We start from the raw sequence: 20,937 nt of genomic DNA, 5'->3' as shown, positions 1-20,937 counted from the left end.
GCTTTTATTACACTTTACAATGCTTTTACTATGGGAAACTTTTATAAGGGATATCATTTATGCTTTCAACTAGTACTACAGACAGTAATTGGGTTTTCAAATATGACCCATGGTTTAATGACCCATACAGATCTATTTCAATGCTGGCACAAGACGTTTAGTTATACTGGCTGCAGGCAGGGGGTCCAGTAATAATGTTCTTTTGCAACAAACACCTGATAGTGTTGCTGATGTCCTTTAGGGGACAGATAGCAGTAATGACATCAACACTGTGGGTCAATTTCAACCACTGCCAGACATTTCCTATGTTATAAAGTGCATCTCATTTCTGAACCTGGGGGTTGTAGAAATTGCATTGTGACACGCTGGCTGAGTTAATTGCTGGTGCTAACGAGATACAATGAACCTGACGTTTTTTGGTGGGGTTTTGTATTTAATTACAGGGAAGCTCACACAGGTGTTGAATATGTGACTAATAATCTAATTCCTCAAACAAGAACTTGAAGAAATCATTAATAACGTCTTCTTGCGACAAGCAGGTTACAGCTACAATTGTAGATGTGTTAACAAACTGGACTGTTGATATAGTCTGCTTGGTTTCTGAATAAGTCTACTGAACTATAAATCAATGTAGCATAAAGATACCAAGGAATCCTATTTTATTGTAAACTGGAACCTCATAGTTAGAAATAGTTAGGGCAGCAGTGTGGAGTAGTGGTTAGGGCTCTGGACTCTTGATCGGAGGGTCGTGGGTTCAATCCCAGGTGGGGGGGGGGGGGGCACTGCTGCTGTACCCTTGAGCAAGGCACTTTACCTAGATTGCTCCAGTAAAAAAAAAAAAACAACTGTATAAATGGGTAATTGTAGGTAAAAATAATAATGTGATATCTGTATAATATGAAATAATGTGTATAATGTGATATCTTGTAACAATTGTAAGTCGCCCTGGATAAGGGCGTCTGGTAAGAAATAAATAATAATAAAGACTGCAGCTTTACGCAGAATAAGTTCGCCCCATGGCCCCCTCTTGTGGCTATCTGTTGCAGTGCAGTCTCTCACCACGCCAGGTGTCACACTCCCACCTGGTGACAGAGTTGGGTATTGCACTGTGTTTGATTCGATTGTTGTCATGAAGATAAGCTCCCTCATGCATCAGTGCTGGTGACAAATGACTGGTGTAGTGTGGGAACAGAGAAGGAGAGTGCAGGAGGGAGTGTGATCTGCATACACTGTGATCCTTAGAAGACTAATTCTCTTACTCCACACGCATGTGTAAAAGTACAGCTGTATTCCTCCAGGTTATTCATTACCCATGAGGTATAGTTGTAAATCTTTTATAATAGCCCATGTTGGTTGTTTTCAGTGTTTAAACAATCCCTTATAATGTAATTATAACACCACATAATTACAAAAACTTAATAGAAAGCTACTCAAATGTACCCATTGCAGAGGAGGCTGTAAAGAAACTGTATACGTCTGGTGGCCATGTTGGTTCAAATACACTAGTTTCCTATACAGTACTGACTCCATGATCACCTTTCAATTAACACAGACCACCCTTTCTCTTAAGGGGTGTGTGAGGGAGGGAGGGAGCAGTTCAGTCTCCATGCTTCAAGTCTGCCCTGGACTGTAGGGAGCACACTTTCTCTTAGGGGGTGAGGGAGGGAGAGAGCAGTTCAGTTTCCATGCCTCAAGCCTGGCCTGGAATGGAGAGAGCACCCTTTCTCTTAGGGGAGGGTAATATTTAAAGGAGTGGAGAATATTAGTTTATTCAAAATTACATTATAGGATTTTTTTTAAATGTATTTTCTTGGTGTAATAATATAATCTTCAAAAACGATTATTGAAAAAAAACACACAGAAATGCAAAAAGGAAAATGGTTTAATAGTAAACAGCTTTAAGTAGTTTTTAACCTTACTTAGTAAATATAGGTGTCTTACATTTTAGTGTAAAATGTTAATGCATCTGCAGTGGTATACCAGTAACTAGGAAGGCTCAAACAAGAGCCTCCTCTTTATAAACAGGCACTTACAAACTGATTTTTAAACCGGAATAGATTTACAGCATGTCCTTGAATGTCCTGTGAAATCGTATTTTTCTATAAGCAATCAGTTCCACAGTCAAACTGTAGTTTATAAAACTGTAAACTTCTCTGCAGGCAGTTTTCCAAAACAATGCGTGTTTGACGCGGTTGCTATTGACAACAGCACCAAGATAAACACCAGCGGCCTCAGAGTCAGACTGGGAGAGACTCACAGGTAAGCCTCTATAGCAAACAACTAAGAAGAAATGACCTCAGAGAAGTGTGTGATTCCAGAACAAATACGAGTAATTACTTCAAATTCATTCTCCTGTTCAATGTCCCCTTACTTTTTTCATGTTTGCAATCACTCTGAGTGCTTCATTGTAAAAACTCAAATACCTTGTTTCTCTGTCCTTTCATTGAGTCTGTGTCGCTTTGACCGAGTTCAGGAGCTGCTCTACAGTTCCAGTTAACTCCTGTGGACATATGCAACACAGGCAGCCAAAGTGTCTTTATATTAATAAACTCCAGCAGTGTACTGCCAGAAAAACAAAAGAATCAGTAGGTGGCGCTGGCGCTTCTATAAAGACACAGTGGCTGATCTAGCCTGGGTTACACAGATCTATGGCAGGCAACCACAACTGAGGAGCAGCTTCTGAACTCAAAGCACCCTGACACAGGGTTATTAAAGAAAACACACAGCAATTGAATAACTGCAATAAAGAATGATTGCAAACATCATGAAAGGGTAAGGGGACAGTCAAAAATACATGGAAAAGACATGCGAAGCTAGTTACTCATACATTCTGTGTGATCCAGGCAACAGTCCATTTAATTCTCTTAGTAAAGCACCAAATTGTATGAACACAAGAATTCCATCTTAGGTTACCAGTGGCATTGATAAACCACGTGTTGCTCTTGTGGTTTAATACATGAAATCAGAACCTCTTGATGGAATTATAACGGCTTTATATGCAGTAATTGTGTATATTATTATTATTATTATTATTATTATTATTATTATTCCAGTTCTTTTGATAGGTAAAAGATAGTTGGCACTACAAACAGATAACATAAAAATGACCACCCTTTCTCTTAGGGGGGTGAGGAAGCAGTTCAGTCTGCATACCTCAAACCTGCCCTGGACTGGAGGGAGCCCCCTTTCTCTTATGGGGTGAGGGAGCTGTTCAGTCTCCATGCCTCAAGCCTGCCCTGGACTGGAGGGAGCACCCTTTCTTTTAGAGGGTTGAGGCATGGAGGGAGCAGTTCAGTCTCCATGCCTCAAGCCTGCCTCCATATACTTGCAGATTCTGTTGCTTTCAATAACACTTCAGTCTAACTCCCAGCAATTACCTCTGACCTCTACACGCCTTCCGACAAGTTAATTCAGACGACACAACTTCACAAACCATGACATCACTTCCTGGCTTCCTATAACTTTCTGATCTACCGCATTCTTTTAAGTCTTGTTTCATTTCTTTCTTCTAGATGGCAAATTCAATTCCATTTTTCATCCAGGGCATCAATTGCATAATTTAACCAATGACATGTAGCAAGTTTTACTGTTACATTAACAAGCTATTCTCTAGATATGTATAAAAGGGAAGCAAAAATTACCTTAAAATAAGCAGAATTGCACAATAAGACAATAGACAAGTTCTGCAAATATACCCTATGGTAGTTCCATTAAACGTGACAACTGCTACAGTCTAAATAATAATAATAATAATAATAATAATAATAATAAAGCTTGGGTGTTCTGTCAAACTGTGTGTGTCATCATATCCGTTCCCCCCGGAAACGAGACATCAGTTCCTGTATGCCTGCTGAGCTGTGAAGGAAACCTTTTCAATGCCTTACAATCCATCTAGAACTTTAAAACAATAGTAAATAGTTTTTTTTTGGTTTTTTTTTCCCCTATTGGCAAGTATGTGGAAGCCTATGGAAGTTAATGCTCCTGTCAGACCCCAGCTAGTGCGCACCTCTGGTCGCCTCACTACAAGCAAGGCATTACTGCACTTGAGAAAATAGAGAGAGTTGGGCTGATCCCAGGACTCAGTGAGTTGAGGACAGGTTACAAGAAGGGAAAGAGGGGACTTGAAGTCTCTAAAATCCTAAGTTATCCCAGGGCTTCAAGCACAGAGAGTGGGGCGAGAGGGCTTCAATGGAAGCTGAGGGACTTTACAACAAAGCATAGGCCCTGTTTTACACAGAGAGTTCGAACACAATGGAATAACCTACCTTGTGAAGTATCTAAAACCCAATATGAATGCTCAGCTCAGACTCAGCAGCTCTCGTTGCTCAGTCTCTTTTGTACCACATCTTAAAGTCTAGCTTTTCCTTAGTTTGTTTTTCAGGATGTTTGCAATCCTTCACAGTGGTTCTCATTGCATCTGTGTTTTTTTATTTTGTGTTAAGGTGACTGAGGAGCTGCTCTTCTGTGCTAGTTGCCTTCCACAGAATTATGCATTGTAGGCAATCATCTTTATAGAAGTAAGCACCAGCGCCACCTAGGGCACGGCAAAATAAATTTCCGCAGTGGCAGACCACTAGATGGCGCTGGCTCTTCTATAAAGACAAGCCTGGGTTGCATATGTCTATGGCAGGCAACTAGAACCAAACAGCAGCTCCTGCTACATTTCTTTAGTGGCAGTCTTCCATGTCTTCAAAAAGTCCTTTATCTTCGAAAAATATGCAGATCTTCAGCCAACCACTAGAGGGTACTGTTCAGACTATCTATATGTTATAAAAACTTGACCAAGTTTCTGATCGTATTTCTTAGTTTGAGTTTAAAGCTTCTCACTCCATTCTTTTATGCCCAGCTTTTTGTACACTTTCTCCAGAGGTAGTTTTTTTTTTTTTTAAGGACACAAGATTTTTTGCATGGCCCTGATTTGGGGCATGTTCTCCTGGTGTACAACGCTGAACTCTGAATTGTGAAAAGTTTGCAAAGCCCTCCATGGACTCTTAAGCCAGACACGCATATCTGGGATGAGCTTGAACGATCATCCTCCCTCTGCCCACCTCTCTACGCAAACTTAAATATGAATGCCTGAATGGATCCCTTGAGACACCTTCCAGGACCTTGAGGAGTTTGTGCCACGCTAAGGCTGTGATCGGGGCAAACGGTGACCCGACCTGACATTAGTGACATGTCCTAACAAAGTGGCCAGGCAGGTGTATCACTCTAGGAGCCCAACTGAATAGAATATGCATGCTCCTGCTGCTGCTGTACTTGCAGCTCTAGTGTATGGAACTTATAGATTACAATCAACCTTAAAGTTTAGTTTCGAAATGTAATAAAGTATTATATGTGTTCTAATTATTCTGTATTGCTATTTCTGCTTAGCCTTGCCTACTAACTATTCTAGTTATATGTTTCGCTACTATGGTTCCCCCTCTTGAGGAGTCTTTTCAGAAGCATTATTTTGATAGAATAGTAGTTTCCTTTGTCTTCAGTTTCTTTACCTGAAGGCTTAAGTGGTCTTGAGATATATATTATACACACACATATATATGTATATAAATATATGTTACTGTTAAAAAGATATTGCCAGAAAAAAAAGCCTGTAAACTCAAATCAGGAAACATTATGTGCCAAAAAAAAAAAAAAAAGTCAATAGAATTTCCTGTATCTTCAAATAAATATCCCTTGACCTGCCACCAGGGGGAGTGTTTGTCTGTGTGAGTGGCTCACTTGTCCTTGCGCTCTGGTTGGTGGTTGTTGTTGTTGTTGTTGCAAGGGCAGGGGGAGTGTGCAGTACTGGGTGTCCACAGCAAGGTGGCGCTGAAGAGTCCTATGATGGCCAGGTTGAGAACCACTCCGATAGAGACGGCTCCAACGGAGCCCAGGAAGGAGGGCATGGGAGTGTGGGCAGCCAGCCAGCCTCGCCTGGAGCTCATATCAGCCAGGATAGCCTCCATCTGGAAGTGGGTCCCCACCACAGCACAGATATGGAAGAGCTGGTGACTGTGACCTGCCAAGCAGACAAGGGAAAGAGAACAATGGAGGAGCTGTTCTGCACTGCACTGCACTGTCACAGACCTGCACTGCACTGCACTGCACTGCACTGCACTGCACTGCACTGTCACAGACCTGCACTGCACTATGTCATAGACCTGGCCTGCACTATGCCATACACCTGTCCTGTACTATGCCATACACCTGTCCTGCACCATGCCATACACCTGTCCTGCACCATGCCACAGACCTGTCCTGCACCATGCCACAGACCTGTCCTGCACCATGCCACAGACCTGTCCTGCACCATGCCACAGACCTGTCCTGCACCATGCCACAGACCTGTCCTGCACCATGCCATACACCTGTCCTGCACTATGCCATAGACCTGTACTGCATTGCACAGCCTTGCCTGTACTTCCATTAGCTTCACAGGTCTCACGTGCAGTTTTAAAAGAAACACATGTTATAGCAAACATGTATTTTCATTTTGTAGCACCCTATATGATAAACCATACATATTGGATCCTGAAAACATAGTATCTTATTAAAAGCAACATTTTCCCAGAAATGTGTTACACAAAAATAAATAAAGCATTTAGAACTAACAGATTAAGTGTTTACTGTACAAAACACAGGCAGACAGGTGCACACACACACACAGACAGAACACACACACACACACACACACACACACACACACACAGGAGAACATGCACACAGAGACAGACAGACGGACGGACGGACAGGCAGCCTCACCGATGTAGTCGAATCTGCCTGGAGCCAGCCTCTCAGGTAAGTGTGATGCGAACAGGAAGCAGGTGAGGAAAGCAAAGATGAGATGATAGCAGTGACTGGAGACAGCTTCATTGTGAGTACAGCCTTCCCCTGAACACACCAGCAACTAGAGACGGAGACAGAGGGGGAGAGAGAGGGGAGGGGGAGAGAGAGGGGAAGAGACTGCTTAGAACAGTTGACTCGGACTGTCAATGCAATCAGTAGTTAACACTCAAATCATATCATTAGAAAGGGTTGGTTATGTATTTTAAAACCAGTGGCGGCTGATGGCCAGAAAAAAGGCAGAGGGCTTGGGAGTCCCATTAAGCCCCAGCAACAGTAGAATCTTATTATTGTATTCTGACTGCCAACACTTTTCATATTGTTATTATTACTATTATTTATTTGGCAGACACCTTTATCCAGGGTGACTTACAGGTGTTACAGGGCAGTACTGTACAGGGTTACAATGCAATACTAATATTTAAATACAGTATAGTTTACAGTAAGTGCAAATAATACTACTAGAATACAATATGAACTACAACAAGTTATATCTACAATGACATAGCAGCAGTGCAATAGTGCAAGGATAGTGCATCAGCTGAGGATCCAGTAACGTGGTGCTGAGGACAGGCCAGTCCAGTGCAGAGCAGTAAACAAATACCCCTGGGGAAGGGCTAAAATAATATAAATATGACTTCCAACAAACACTAACAGCGAAAACAAAACAAAACCAACAACTAGATTTGTTCCTAGAGTAGGGAAGTGATATCATAACATGAAACCTTGAAAATATACCTCACTGTACTGACACTATCGGTGTCACAATGCAGCGAGCATACGGGCGCACAGTGTCTTCTGGGAATAGTAGTTTATCTGGTACACGCTGAAAGGTGTTTCCAATCAGCAGAAATGCAGAGGAAAACTACAACTCCCATAATCCACATATGTCAACAACGCTGCCTTTGCATTTAATTTTGGTTGAAATGGGACTAAACAGTCATGGAATTTTCCACGACACAAAAAGGATATTGCTGCTCTAGAAAGAGTGCAAAGAAGAGCAACGAGAATTATCCCGGGTTTAAAAGGCATGTCGTATGCAGACAGGCTAAAATAATTGAATATATTCAGTCTTGAACAAAGAAGACTACGCTGCGATTTGATTCAAGCATTCAAAATTCTAAAAGGTATTGACAATGTCGACCCAGGGGACTTTTTTGACCTGAAAAGAGAAACAAGGCCCAGCGGTCACAAATGGAGATTAGATAAAGGGGCATTCAAAACAGAAAATAGGAGGCACTTTTTTACACAGAGAATTGTGGGAGTCTGGAAACAACTCCCCAGTAATGTTGTTGAAGCTGACACCCTGGGATCCTTCAAGAAGCTGCTTGATGAGATTTTGGGGTCCATAAGCAACCAAACTTATCGTGATTCTTTGATCTGTATTTTTGTTCACATTTTCTGTGATTTTGTTTGACATTAATGTTTAAAATTGGTTTAAATCCATTAGACCTGAGTGTTGCATTTGTTTTGTGCATCAGTATATATATATATGAATAAAACATTGACAAATATTAATAAAAGAATGCAAGAAAACAATAAAAACAAAGAAACATAGCAGAGTAAAACAAGGCAGAGAATAAAAAGGAACATCATTTTAGCAGAAAAACTCTACATTATAAAAGTATGTTCCACCCTAGGACTTATTTTAAAAGTGATTATACAGACTAGTGTTAGGGACCCGTTTCAGGGCTGTATTTCTGGTTAACATTTCTAATAAATAAACATACCCGGTAAAATAGAGGAATGTTGTCGAAAACGAAGGGGTAAACAAACGCTGCTGTCCTTAGAATCTTACTCCAGCGTGGAAACTCCAGTTCAGGAAATCTGAAGAGGAAAGACAATACATTTCCCAACACTGACAAGGCAACGTTCGCCAGGAGAAAGAGGATTCCTCATCTAAGGATCGCAGCGTATCCAGATCACGCTCCCTCCTGCTGCACTGTTGGTTTCTTTTCCCACAACACGCCCCTCATTTCAAATCAGCAGCATTGTTGCAGGGGGGAGCACAAACTAGATACACAGCGATGGGCAAAAGAACTCTTTCACCTGGCGAACATTCCTGAATAAAAGTGCGATAAAGCAATGCTTGTTCTGGAACACTCTGTGTTAGTATGTGTAAACCCAGCACTGCTGAGTGTTTAACGGATGATCAAGCTCTAGCTGTGCCCTCACCGTGAGTAGCAGGACAGTGCTGTGCACACGAGGGTGTTCAATACGGCTACAGGAATGAAGCAGTGATGAAACACACTGTTGATCCAGCGATCCGGCATCACGTATGCACCATAGGTGATCGCACAGCCTGGGAACACAAACACAAAACAACTCACCAGCGAGAGGAGGCCACTGCACCCAGCACTGCTCCTAGCAGCGGACTGAGCTCCCTCCCTCTGTCCTGTCTGTCTCTATTTAATTTCCAGCTGTGTGACCTCTGGTCCTGGGTTCAGTATTATTATTATTATTATTATTTATTTCTTAGCAGACGCCCTTATCCAGGGCGTCTTACAATTGTTACAAGATATCACATTATTTTTACATACAATTACCCATTTATACAGTTGGGTTTTTACTGGAGCGATCTAGGTAAAGTACCTTGCTCAAGGGTACAGCAGCAATGTCCCCCACCTGGGATTGAACCCACGACCCTCCGGTCAAGAGTCCAGAGCCCTAACCAGTACTCCACACTGCTGCCTAACCACTAATCCGTACTTAACCCTTTCAAGACCACACATTTTTCAGTGGGATGCTCCCCCAGGACCAGGTGTTTTTTGGCTATAGTTGACTCCTCCTATAGAAGTTCACTAAAAATCTATTTTTTTACAGTAGCATCTTGGAAATGGTGTCTTTTTTTATTTATTTATTTATTTATTTTTTTTAGAACACTCTGTGGAACAATACAAACTTTTTGCCCCCCCCCAACGCTATTTTTTTTTAATTTTGTTTTTATATAAAGTATTTTTTATTATGTATTCTGCTTAGAGATACATGTACGAAAACACGTTATTCTATAACCCGAGGGACCTTACAATATTTCCTGAGTCTTGTTGAAAAATATTGATGTTTGAGCAAATTAAAAGCCATTGTTTCACCTGAGTGATTGCAATGACATCATACACATTTATTCTGGGGTCTTTATAAGCTATAATGGACACTACTCTCGATTTATTTTCTCAAAATAAATATTTATGAATAAAATAATACTTATTCATTCCATTAGTAATAAAGAAAAAAAGTACCTGATACATGTAGTTCATGAAATAGTATCTGCTTCTATCCACTCATTTCATGATATTTATAAATGTTGGATGATGTGGTACAGAACAGAAAAGCCAGATCACTTGTTATGTTTTTTTTTTTTTTTTTTTTTTTTTTTTTTTTTTTTAAATCGCTCTTCCTGTAGTGATTCAGACTAGAGGACAGCGCACTACGGCCGGGATTTTGAAAAGAGCTTTGAAACAGATTTTAAAGTCATAAGTGTAAAAAGCTGTCAGGATGTGAACAATGGAAATAAAAACGACGGTCCCTTCGGAACCCTGCTACTCTTTAAAGTATTTTTTCATTTCCCATTGTGATTGCTTCCCTGCGCTGTGCGGTTCCTGACAGCAATGAGTCTAACAAAAATGTAATCAGACTACAGCAATGCAACACTGTACAGGAGTAATAGCATCAAAAGATCTGGATCTAGTGGCAGCATAGGGAATAAGTTCAGTCCAGATGACACAAGATCACCTAGACTGGCCTAACGTAGTAGACAGATGGTACAAAGCTGACTGTAGTGTAGTTTGTGTGGAGAGAGAAGGCAGCTCACCCAGGCTGTAGAGGCTGAGCGCTCCGTAGTCGAAGAAGTAGCAGACGTGCCGCGCCTCTGCAGACATGGAGCTGAAGGTGTGAGCGCAGCTCGAGGTGAACGGGTACAGGCAGATGAGCAGCATGTACACCAGCAGAGGCCAGGAGTAACACTCACTCCAGAAATCCAGTGTGGAGCACAGGACGCAGAACTGCCACAGGAAATACCTGCAATGCAAACACACCCCCTCACACACAGGGAATACCTGCAACGCAAACACACCCCCTCACACACAGGGACTACCTGCAACGCAAACACACACCCTCACACACAGGGACTACCTGCAACGCAAACACACACCCTCACACACAGGAAATACCTGCAACGCAAACACACCCCCTCACACACAGGAAATACCTGCAACGCAAACACACACACACACACACAGGGAATACCTGCAACGCAAACACACAGCCTCACACACAGGGAATACCTGCAACGCAAACACACAGCCTCACACACAGGGACTACCTGCAACGCAAACACACAGCCTCACACACAGGGGATACCTGCAACGCAAACACACAGCCTCACACACAGGGACTACCTGCAACGCAAACACACACCCTCACACACAGGGAATACCTGCAACGCAAACACACAGCCTCACACACAGGGAATACCTGCAACGCAAACACACCCCCTCACACACAGGGGATACCTGCAACGCAAACACACAGCCTCACACACAGGGACTACCTGCAACGCAAACACACACCCTCACACACAGGGAATACCTGCAACGCAAACACACACCCTCACACACACAGGGAATACCTGCAACGCAAACACACAGCCTCACACACAGGGAATACCTGCAACGCAAACACACACCCTCACACACAGGGAATACCTGCAACGCAAACACACACCCTCACACACACAGGGAATACCTGCAACGCAAACACACAGCCTCACACACAGGGAATACCTGCAACACAAACACACACCCTCACACACAGGGAATACCTGCAACGCAAACACACAGCCTCACACACAGGGAATACCTGCAACGCAAACACACAGCCTCACACACAGGGAATACCTGCAACGCAAACACCCCCCCTCACACACAGGGAATACCTGCAACGCAAACACACAGCCTCACACACAGGGAATACCTGCAACGCAAACACACCCCCTCACACACAGGAAATACCTGCAACGCAAACACACCCCCTCACACACACAGGGACTACCTGCAACGCAAACACACAGCCTCACACACAGGGAATACCTGCAACGCAAACACACAGCCTCACACACAGGGAATACCTGCAACGCAAACACACACCCTCACACACAGGGAATACCTGCAACGCAAACACACAGCCTCACACACAGGGAATACCTGCAACACAAACACACACCCTCACACACAGGGAATACCTGCAACGCAAACACACACCCTCACACACAGGGACTACCTGCAACGCAAACACACACCCTCACACACAGGGACTACCTGCAACGCAAACACACCCTCACACACAGGGAATACCTGCAACGCAAACACACAGCCTCACACACAGGGACTACCTGCAACGCAAACACACAGCCTCACACACAGGAAATACCTGCAACGCAAACACACCCCCTCACACACAGGGACTACCTGCAACGCAAACACACCCCCTCACACACAGGGACTACCTGCAACGCAAACACACAGCCTCACACACAGGAAATACCTGCAACACAAACACACACCCTCACACACAGGGAATACCTGCAACGCAAACACACACCCTCACACACAGGGACTACCTGCAACGCAAACACACACCCTCACACACAGGGACTACCTGCAACGCAAACACACCCTCACACACAGGGAATACCTGCAACGCAAACACACAGCCTCACACACAGGGACTACCTGCAACGCAAACACACAGCCTCACACACAGGAAATACCTGCAACGCAAACACACCCCCTCACACACAGGGACTACCTGCAACGCAAACACACCCCCTCACACACAGGGACTACCTGCAACGCAAACACACAGCCTCACACACAGGAAATACCTGCAACGCAAACACACCCCCTCACACACAGGGACTACCTGCAACGCAAACACACCCCCTCACACACAGGGACTACCTGCAACGCAAACACACCCCCTCACACACAGGGACTACCTGCAACGCAAACACACAGCCTCACACACAGGGAATACCTGCAACGCAAACACACAGCCTCACACACAGGGAATACCTGCAATGCAAACACACACCCTCACACACAGGGACTACCTGCAACGCAAACACACACCCTCACACACAGGGAATACCTGCAACGCAAACACACAGCCTCGGACACAGGGAATACCTGCAACGCAAACACACAGCCTCGGACACAGGGACTACCTGCAACGCAAACACACAGCCTCACACACAGGGACTACCTGCAACGCAAACACACAGCCTCACACACAGGGAATACCTGCAACGCAAACACACAGCCTCACACACAGGGACTACCTGCAACGCAAACACACAGCCTCGGACACAGGGAATACCTGCAACGCAAACACACAGCCTCGGACACAGGGCGAGTATATAGTTTGAACCCCGTACTTTTAAGGGTTTGCATGACCACATTTGTGATCAGAAACAAGCCTGCGGTAATCTGTTTATTTAGATAAGTGCGTGCAGTTTTGTACAAAATGAAACTTTGCACTTTTTTTTCAAAATAACCTACTTTTTCGACGTTTATTTCTGACCTCTCTACTTCCTTTAAAGCTGTAATTAGCGTTGTTAAACCATCCCTATTTCTTAATTACATCATGGATATCTGGCAAATGAGCTAAAACATTTTTCTAGCTATACATGTAAAAAGAATATCTGGTTTACTATGTTTGCAGAGTATTGATTGGAAATTAAATTGGTTATTAATAATACTGTTAGTGTTTTTGTATTACTTGAAAAAGACGATCACATATGAAAGTGAAAGTAAAATAACATTAGTGTAGTGCCACCCCCTCCCCCCTTTTTGTTTTATCCATGCTGGCACCTCTGACACACACACACTCACAGCAGGGCCCATAGTAAAGCACAGTGTAAACAAGCAGAGAGGAAGCATGGTAAAGCTTAGGGAAGCTTTGTACAGACCTAAGAGAACCCCCCCCCACCCCCCGACACCCTTTAATGATTATTGATCGTTGCAAGCCTCAACGATCCCCTGGTGCTCTGTTTGGATCCTCACCTAACCTGGAGGGTACATATAGGATGATATGCAAAGGGAAATGTCATTCACAGAGACACACTGTGATGCACCGCTTGGCCACCAGGGGGCTGTTCAGTAACTGCAGCATTTACATAGAATTAAAAACAATGCAAAACAACAATGTTGTGAGTATAATGAATCGAACGATTACCACTGAACATATATACAGTAAATAATTGAGTTATAAGCCGCTGACCAATCCCGTACCAGGTTGGAAGGAAGTGGGTCCAGATATTGACCGTCTCATTGGTCATCTGGAAGCTGCTGAGGATGCAGTCCAGGGCGGAGCTACGGGGGTGGCGATATCCCGAAATAATCCCATCCTCCCGGAAAACCTGGGGGGAAAAAACTGAGGTCAGGGGAATATTATCCACATACTTATGCAACTTAACAGAGTACTCTCATTAGCTTCATTAACATCACTAGTCCCCTTTTAAAACAAGCGCTGATCAACGTTTTCAAATGACTTTTGTTGTATATTCTATGCTTTCTATTCTATGGTACTTCAATTGTGTAGACAACAGCAAGCGAGGGAGGGCTTTGTTTTGTGTTGAGAAATCAATGGATTTTACTCTTTTAATAAATATGAAACAACTTAAGATGTTTCAGTGAATTTTCAGAGTCTCTGCACAGCCTGCAGAAATACTCACTCGCGGTACTTAGTGAACTTCCAGTCTGCACAGCCCTCTGAAATACTCACTCACTGTACTTAGTGAATTTCCAGTCTGCACAGCCCGCAGAAATACTCACTCACGGTACTTAGTGAATTTCCAGTCTGCACAGCCCGCAGAAATACTCACTCACGGTACTTAGTGAATTTCCAGTCTCTGCACAGCCCTCTGAAATACTCACTCACGGTACTTGGTGAATTTCCAGTCTCTGCACAGCCCTCTGAAATACTCACTCGCGGTACTTAGTGAATTTCCAGTCTCTGCACAGCCCTCTGAAATACTCACTCACGGTACTTGGTGAATTTCCAGTCTCTGCACAGCCCTCTGAAATACTCACTCGCGGTACTTAGTGAATTTCCAGTCTCTGCACAGCCCTCTGAAATACTCACTCGCGGTACTTAGTGAATTTCCAGTCTCTGCACAGCCCTCTAAAATACTCACTCACGGTACTTGGTGAATTTCCAGTCTGCACAGCCCTCTGAAATACTCACTCGCGGTACTTAGTGAATTTCCAGTCTGCACAGCCCTCTGAAATACTCACTCACGGTACTTGGTGAATTTCCAGTCTCTGCACAGCCCTCTGAAATACTCACTCACGGTACTTAGTGAATTTCCAGTCTCTGCACAGCCCTCTGAAATACTCACTCACGGTACTTAGTGAATTTCCAGTCTCTGCACAGCCCTCTGAAATACTCACTCACGGTACTTAGTGAATTTCCAGTCTCTGCACAGCCCTCTGAAATACTCACTCACGGTACTTAGTGAATTTCCAGTCTGCACAGCCCTCTGAAATACTCACTCGCGGTACTTGGTGAATGTGGAACACTTGAGGCAGTTTAACACTCAGCATGTTGTCTCTCCCAGGGAAAAACAAGAGAAAGGAGAGGAGAGGGGTGGCTTCAGGACTCATCGTCTCCCCCCTCCATTGCAGAGCCCCCCCGCTCACCCTGCGAGATGACACAGATCTGCAAGAGAAAAGGGACACAAACAATCCATTATCTCTGATGCGCTCTTTGTTTTTGTATTATAAATTTAGGGTGTCCAATTATTTAACACCCGATTATTCTCCCTCATTGCAGGAAAACTGAACGCCAATGGGCATCTTCCGATCCCCAAGCCAGTCGCCACTTTACACCCAGGAGCGACACAGCGGTAGGACCAAGGCCAGCCCTGCAGGTGTTTGAACTCACCTGGCCAGCAGGGGCCGCTGTAGCACAGCAAGGAGAAACAGTTCCTCAGTTCCTGCCATAGATATAAGTAGTGTAGGCAGCCAGAGTGTCTTTATACAAGTCAGCCTAGCACCATCTAGTGCACAGCAATGTCTTGCCAGCAATAAATCTAAAGTTGCCGATCACCTCGCTTCAAGAAGACACTGTGTTACACATGTCTACAGCAGACAACTAGAACTGAAGAGCAGCTCTGAACTGAGGTAAAAGCATCTGAACACAGGCTAATCAAAATATATAAAACACACAGAAGAGGTATCTGGTAAATCAACAGCATTGATAACAATGACATACAAGAGAACACACATATTAACACGTATCCTCATGGGCGTTGACACTTGTTTCTCAGTCTTGGCTACAACAATCAGTAGTCTGTGTTTTAGTCTTTCTGGTTTGGGGGTGTAGTTTGTCTCCTCCTTACTATGGCAGCAAAAACACATTTCGCTCATAGCCGGCGCTGTGCCATTCACTGATCTCTGACAAACATTCAGGAACGCGTCTGAACGGCCAACGGCTTCACTGGCATTTACTGCACAAATGTGGGGGGCTAAGTGGCATGGGGGGGTGGGGGGGGGGGGGTCGCAATCTGGAGGCTAGCTGGCACAGACAGGGGGCCAATTCTCCTACCACTCTTGTCTCTCACCTCTGGAGGCCTGGGTACCAATCTGGGGGGCTAGGAGGTGCAATGTTTGTGACCGTTATTTTACATAGTGCTAAATTTTGAAATACTAAAATAAAACATAGTAAGGTCAGGTCTTATGGAGCCCTAGCAATTTAATGCTGGAAAAGTTAGTAAGCCTGGCTTAAGAATTAAAACAATAGAAACATGTAAAGTTAATTGGGTTGATGTATACAGAGATAAACATACTTCTAGTAAATGCAACCCAACCTCCTGTACTGTCATCACTTGGCAAGTCTCACATTTTCTATTGGAAAAGCTCATACATTATGGTGAAGGCAATAGTCATTTATTTGAAGTTGTTAGCTGAATATGTATCGAACGCTCCCTGCCAAAACTTCACTGCTACACTTCAGCTGTGCCAGCTCGTCGTGCCAGCCTGCTTTTGTTCTCCTTCTCGCTGGCACAGCTGGCATAACACACACCCCTTCTTCGTTCTTTCTCTCTCCCCCCCCCTCCTCAGACCCCACCCTTCCCTGGAATAATCCTCTCCTTGTCTGCGCTGTGCGGTGAAAGCGCCCATTGAGCAGATCATGTGAGCCAATCACGAGAGGGGACATCTCAGTGCACGCTGCCTGGAGGGAGGGAGGCTTACTGTAGTATTGGATCTGAATAAACACTAGCTATTGTAATATCCTGGTATCTCCTCTTTAAATACAGGGCGATTCATAATTCACACAACATTGTCAGAGCATTGTGAAAACTGGAGGGTACGTGGAGGATGATTTGCAAAGGGAAGGTGTCTGACGACTCTGATGCACCGCTTGGCCAACTTGTTCAATAACATAGAATAAGAATTGAAAGCCATGCAAAATAATGTTGCGCAAATTATGAAATCACACTGTATTTGGATATTAATGATCAAGCCATCCCACATGTGCTACCCCAAAATCAATTTCTAGGAATGTAGTTATTATTATTATTATTTATTTCTTAGCAGACGCCCTTATCCAGGGCGACTTACAATTGTTACAAGATATCACATTATTTTTACATACAATTACCCATTTATACAGTTGGGTTTTTAGTGGAGCAACCTAGGTAAAGTTCCTTGCTCAAGGGTACAACAGCAGTGTCCTCCACCGGGGATTGAACCCATGACCCTCCGGTCAAGAGTCCAGAGCCCTAACCACTACTCCACACTGCTGCTAGTTGGGTGCTTTTGTCATCCACTTTTACACTCAGGCCCCTTCCTCACTAAATATCTTCATGTGACCCCAAAGTATGTTTCTGCAACTGTGACTGAGTACACAATTTAACGTGGTTTCATTCTGGGCAGTCAGTGAAGCAGTAACAGACTTCCCGGAAGGCTAGCCACGCAAAATGAGTACTTTCTTTTACCTGGTGTCATAGCAGTGCCAGGTGTGTCGGATGCGTTCCTCCAGTGAGAAGTGCAGCATGGAAAAGTTTCTCATGCTACAGTTTGATTGATTATAAATGCTGGTACTTTAAGGTATTGTATATTTACACTGCAATGCTTCAAATCCCAGTGTAAAGATTAATAGATTATTACTCAGAATACCTGGTAAGGCTCATAATGTAAAGGGTGCCAATCCTTGCCAATCGCTGTCACATGACGGGAATTCCTCTCTCCAGGATCCAAATATTTAACTTGTGCATCACAATAACCTTTTGAGGGACACGCGAATACAAGGTTTTTGTTCCTGCCATTTTAAAAATGGCATTCTTTTAAGGCCATCTCGTACAAAGACCACAATACACAACAAGGAAAGGTCTTGTCAAAAATAACTAATTATACAGTCCTGGTTTGCTGCTATTGTCAGCAATGCAAATCATTTTTTGAGTTCAGAATCTGCTCATCAGTTTTAGTTGCCTGATATAGACATATGTAATACAGGCTAGATCAGTGTGTCTTTATATTAGCGCCAGCACCATCTAGTGCACAGCTAGGGTACTGCCTGAAAAACTAAACTTGATCCAGTGGCAGATCTCTAGATGGGGTGGTTTCTTCCTTCTGTTGGCTGATGTAGCCTGTGTTACACATGTCTATGGCAGACAACTGGATCTGAAGAGCAGCTCCTGAACTCAGTCACCAGAACAGACTTACCCCAAATTAATCAAAAGTATTGGAGTAACTGAAATAAGAAGCACTGGGGATTAATGCAAACATCAAAAAAAGCCAAGACTATGAAAATTAAATCTGAAGATAAGCAAATGCAATTCCTACAAGAATAACAAACTTGCATCACAAACTACAGTAGCTGCCCGTGCAAGAACCACTTCTACAGGGGTCAAGGTAACTCCAAAAAACTCACAAAATACTATGCATTTCCTTGCATTGATCTGACAGACTTGATCAGGGATATCCTATTGACAGTGTTATGGCAGGTGACATCAAACCAAGTATGGTGAAAGGTTTATAAATATTTATTTTCATTTTAAAACATGATATTCTGTACTATTTTAGGTTAAAGGAAGCTTTCTGTGCCTTATTCTCAGGTTATCTGTTTGCAGTTCCTGGGCCACGTTACTGGCTGGAAGTGTGTCAGTCAACAGAGGAAGAAGCTGACTGGTTAACGACAGGAAAGAAGCGTTTGAAGGGGTGGGGGCAATCTCACCCTCCAGGTGAGGCAGGAAGTGTAACACTAACTGAAAGCATAGCTTGCAAACAGAGATTGCTTTAACCAAGTGTAGTAGCCTACTAGATATCACTTTTAAAAATAAAAATACAGGTTTACTATGAAAGTCTTTCTTTCAAAACTGCACATCTGAGGCCTATTAACGAATAGAGGGGCACGACAGATTGATGAAATTATGTTGTAAGATACAATCACGTTAAAGCAGAAGGCAAAGGGTTGGAATGGTTATACTGTGTACCTCTCTGGTCTAATCTCTATATAATTGTCGTGTTTTGTTTTCTTTACAGTTGAGAAATGAGTTGTAAAACGTCTGGGTCGGTCCAATTTTGACTGAAACTGACTTGGAGCACAATGTACTGCACAGTAATATTTTTCTCCAGTATTAATATAAACAATGGACAACTTTAAACAGTTAAGTACTCCATGGACAATATTGTGTACTCGGTCTCTGAATGCAACTCGGACGTTTAGTGTATATTACACATAAATTACAGCGATTAATAATACCGTGCTAACAAAAAAACACAATTGCATGTAAACAGACCAACTCACGGATCACGTTGAAGCTGATAGTTAACGCTCATCATGTCACCCAATAAAACAGTTTGTTCAAGTTCGGCAAACTTCAATAAAACGTATTGCTTCACATCTACACACAAAAAAAAAAAAAAAACACCGAATAAGGTTTAAAAAAACGCACTTTTATCTTAATTGGAAAGAAAAAAAAAAACGTCGTGGGTAGATGGGAGCGGCGCGAGGGTTTTAGTATTTCTATTAAAAACACGACACTGGATGCCAAAAAAAACGACAAAACACGAGCGCTATCCAACGGACAGTAGGAAGTCAACAGTACGTTTTTTTTAATATAAAGGTCAAAACAAAAGACCATTCCAAACCTGGCAGTTTCTTTTCCAAACGTGTGGAGTTTTTATTCTTGGCATGCCGGAGCCCCGCTGGTGGGTACTTTTTCCACAGCTTGCTGTACCATCACCACGCCTGTGACCGCGCTCCTGTCACTCTGTGTGTGTCTGTGTGTCTGTATGCATGTATGTATGTATGTATGTATGTATGTATGTGTGTGTGTCCTGGCTTCGCATTCTTTGGCAAGCGCAGAGGCTGGGTACGACCAAACCCCGCCTCCTGGACTTGAGGAGTCCTCCCATTGGTCACAAAATAAAAAGAGGCCCTTGTTTAATAAGAATCAGGAGACGGGTTTTTAGATAGGAAAAAAAAAAACTATAGAAAGAAAGGGGACCGAAAGGGGATACACGCAAATCCGATCCAGAATTGTCTTGCCCCTTCATCGCCTCGACATCGCCACACCCACCACTTGTGTCAAGCTACGACAGGCACAAACCAGCGATCATCCATTCAACCTTGGCCAACTGGAGCAGTGGGCTGATGTCAAGCTGAATTTGACCATGTATACATCAAAGTCAAAAACCTTCACTTAAATGTTACTGCAAAAAAAAATGTAGTTTTGAAAAGTGTGTGTACATCGCCCGAAAGTACAGATTGGTTGTGTTTAATTTCAGTCACCCGTTTTGCAGTAACATTGCTAAACGTTTGCAATTGGGACAAACTCTTAAATATTTTTTGGTGTCCCTGTATGTTATGTGATTTGAAAAGCAGCAATTACTAGTCTGGATTTGTAAAATATATTTCACTTTTCTGTTACTGTTAAAAAAAAAGCATCATTCTAATGGCATATTGTATTTAAATATAAAGGTTCACAGCAATAAAATAATTCCTGAAATATCTGTTACTGTTTCACTTCCTAGGTCGGTTCCCCTTGGCACTGTCTGCAGCAGAAAGGAATATCCACTATGCCAAGCACTTTTCACTTCCCGAGCTCTG

General features: G+C 43.2%; 1 protein-coding gene across 3 annotated transcripts; it reads right to left on the bottom strand.

Annotated features, from left to right (window-relative positions):
* Positions 1 to 1,864: 1,864 nt before the first annotated feature.
* Positions 1,865 to 20,163, bottom strand: LOC131696616 (membrane progestin receptor delta-like). 3 transcript variants are annotated; one of them, XM_059007511.1, is made up of 8 exons: positions 19,977 to 20,163; positions 15,375 to 15,540; positions 14,112 to 14,239; positions 10,634 to 10,839; positions 9,001 to 9,127; positions 8,556 to 8,652; positions 6,745 to 6,889; positions 1,865 to 6,001 (listed from the first exon to the last, which is right to left on the bottom strand). In XM_059007511.1, the coding sequence occupies exons 2-8, from the start codon at positions 15,483 to 15,485 to the stop codon at positions 5,718 to 5,720; spliced, it is 1,098 nt and encodes a 365-aa protein (XP_058863494.1). In that variant the 5' UTR covers positions 15,486 to 15,540; positions 19,977 to 20,163; the 3' UTR covers positions 1,865 to 5,717. The 3 variants fall into 3 exon arrangements, with proteins under 3 accessions (XP_058863494.1, XP_058863493.1, XP_058863495.1); XM_059007510.1 differs by lacking the exon at positions 19,977 to 20,163 and adding an exon at positions 19,633 to 19,738; XM_059007512.1 differs by lacking the exons at positions 15,375 to 15,540; positions 19,977 to 20,163 and adding an exon at positions 14,555 to 14,559.
* Positions 20,164 to 20,937: the final 774 nt, after the last annotated feature.

Source organism: Acipenser ruthenus, chromosome 35 (assembly GCF_902713425.1).
Source record: "Acipenser ruthenus chromosome 35, fAciRut3.2 maternal haplotype, whole genome shotgun sequence".
Lineage (NCBI taxonomy): Eukaryota > Metazoa > Chordata > Actinopteri > Acipenseriformes > Acipenseridae > Acipenser > Acipenser ruthenus.
Note: the sequence above shows the minus strand (reverse complement) of the source record. Positions and strands in the feature narration are given on the sequence as shown.

Excerpts from the sequence above, each read along its gene's own strand:
- LOC131696616 (XM_059007510.1), bottom strand. The coding sequence starts at position 19,667 with ATGATGAGCGTTAACTATCAGCTTCAACGTGATCC. Across the intron at positions 14,240-15,374 it reads ACATTCACCAAGTACCGCGA|GTTTTCCGGGAGGATGGGAT; the intron begins GTGAGTATTTCA and ends TTTTCCCCCCAG. Across the intron at positions 10,840-14,111 it reads ACCCACTTCCTTCCAACCTG|GTATTTCCTGTGGCAGTTCT; the intron begins GTACGGGATTGG and ends TTTGCATTGCAG.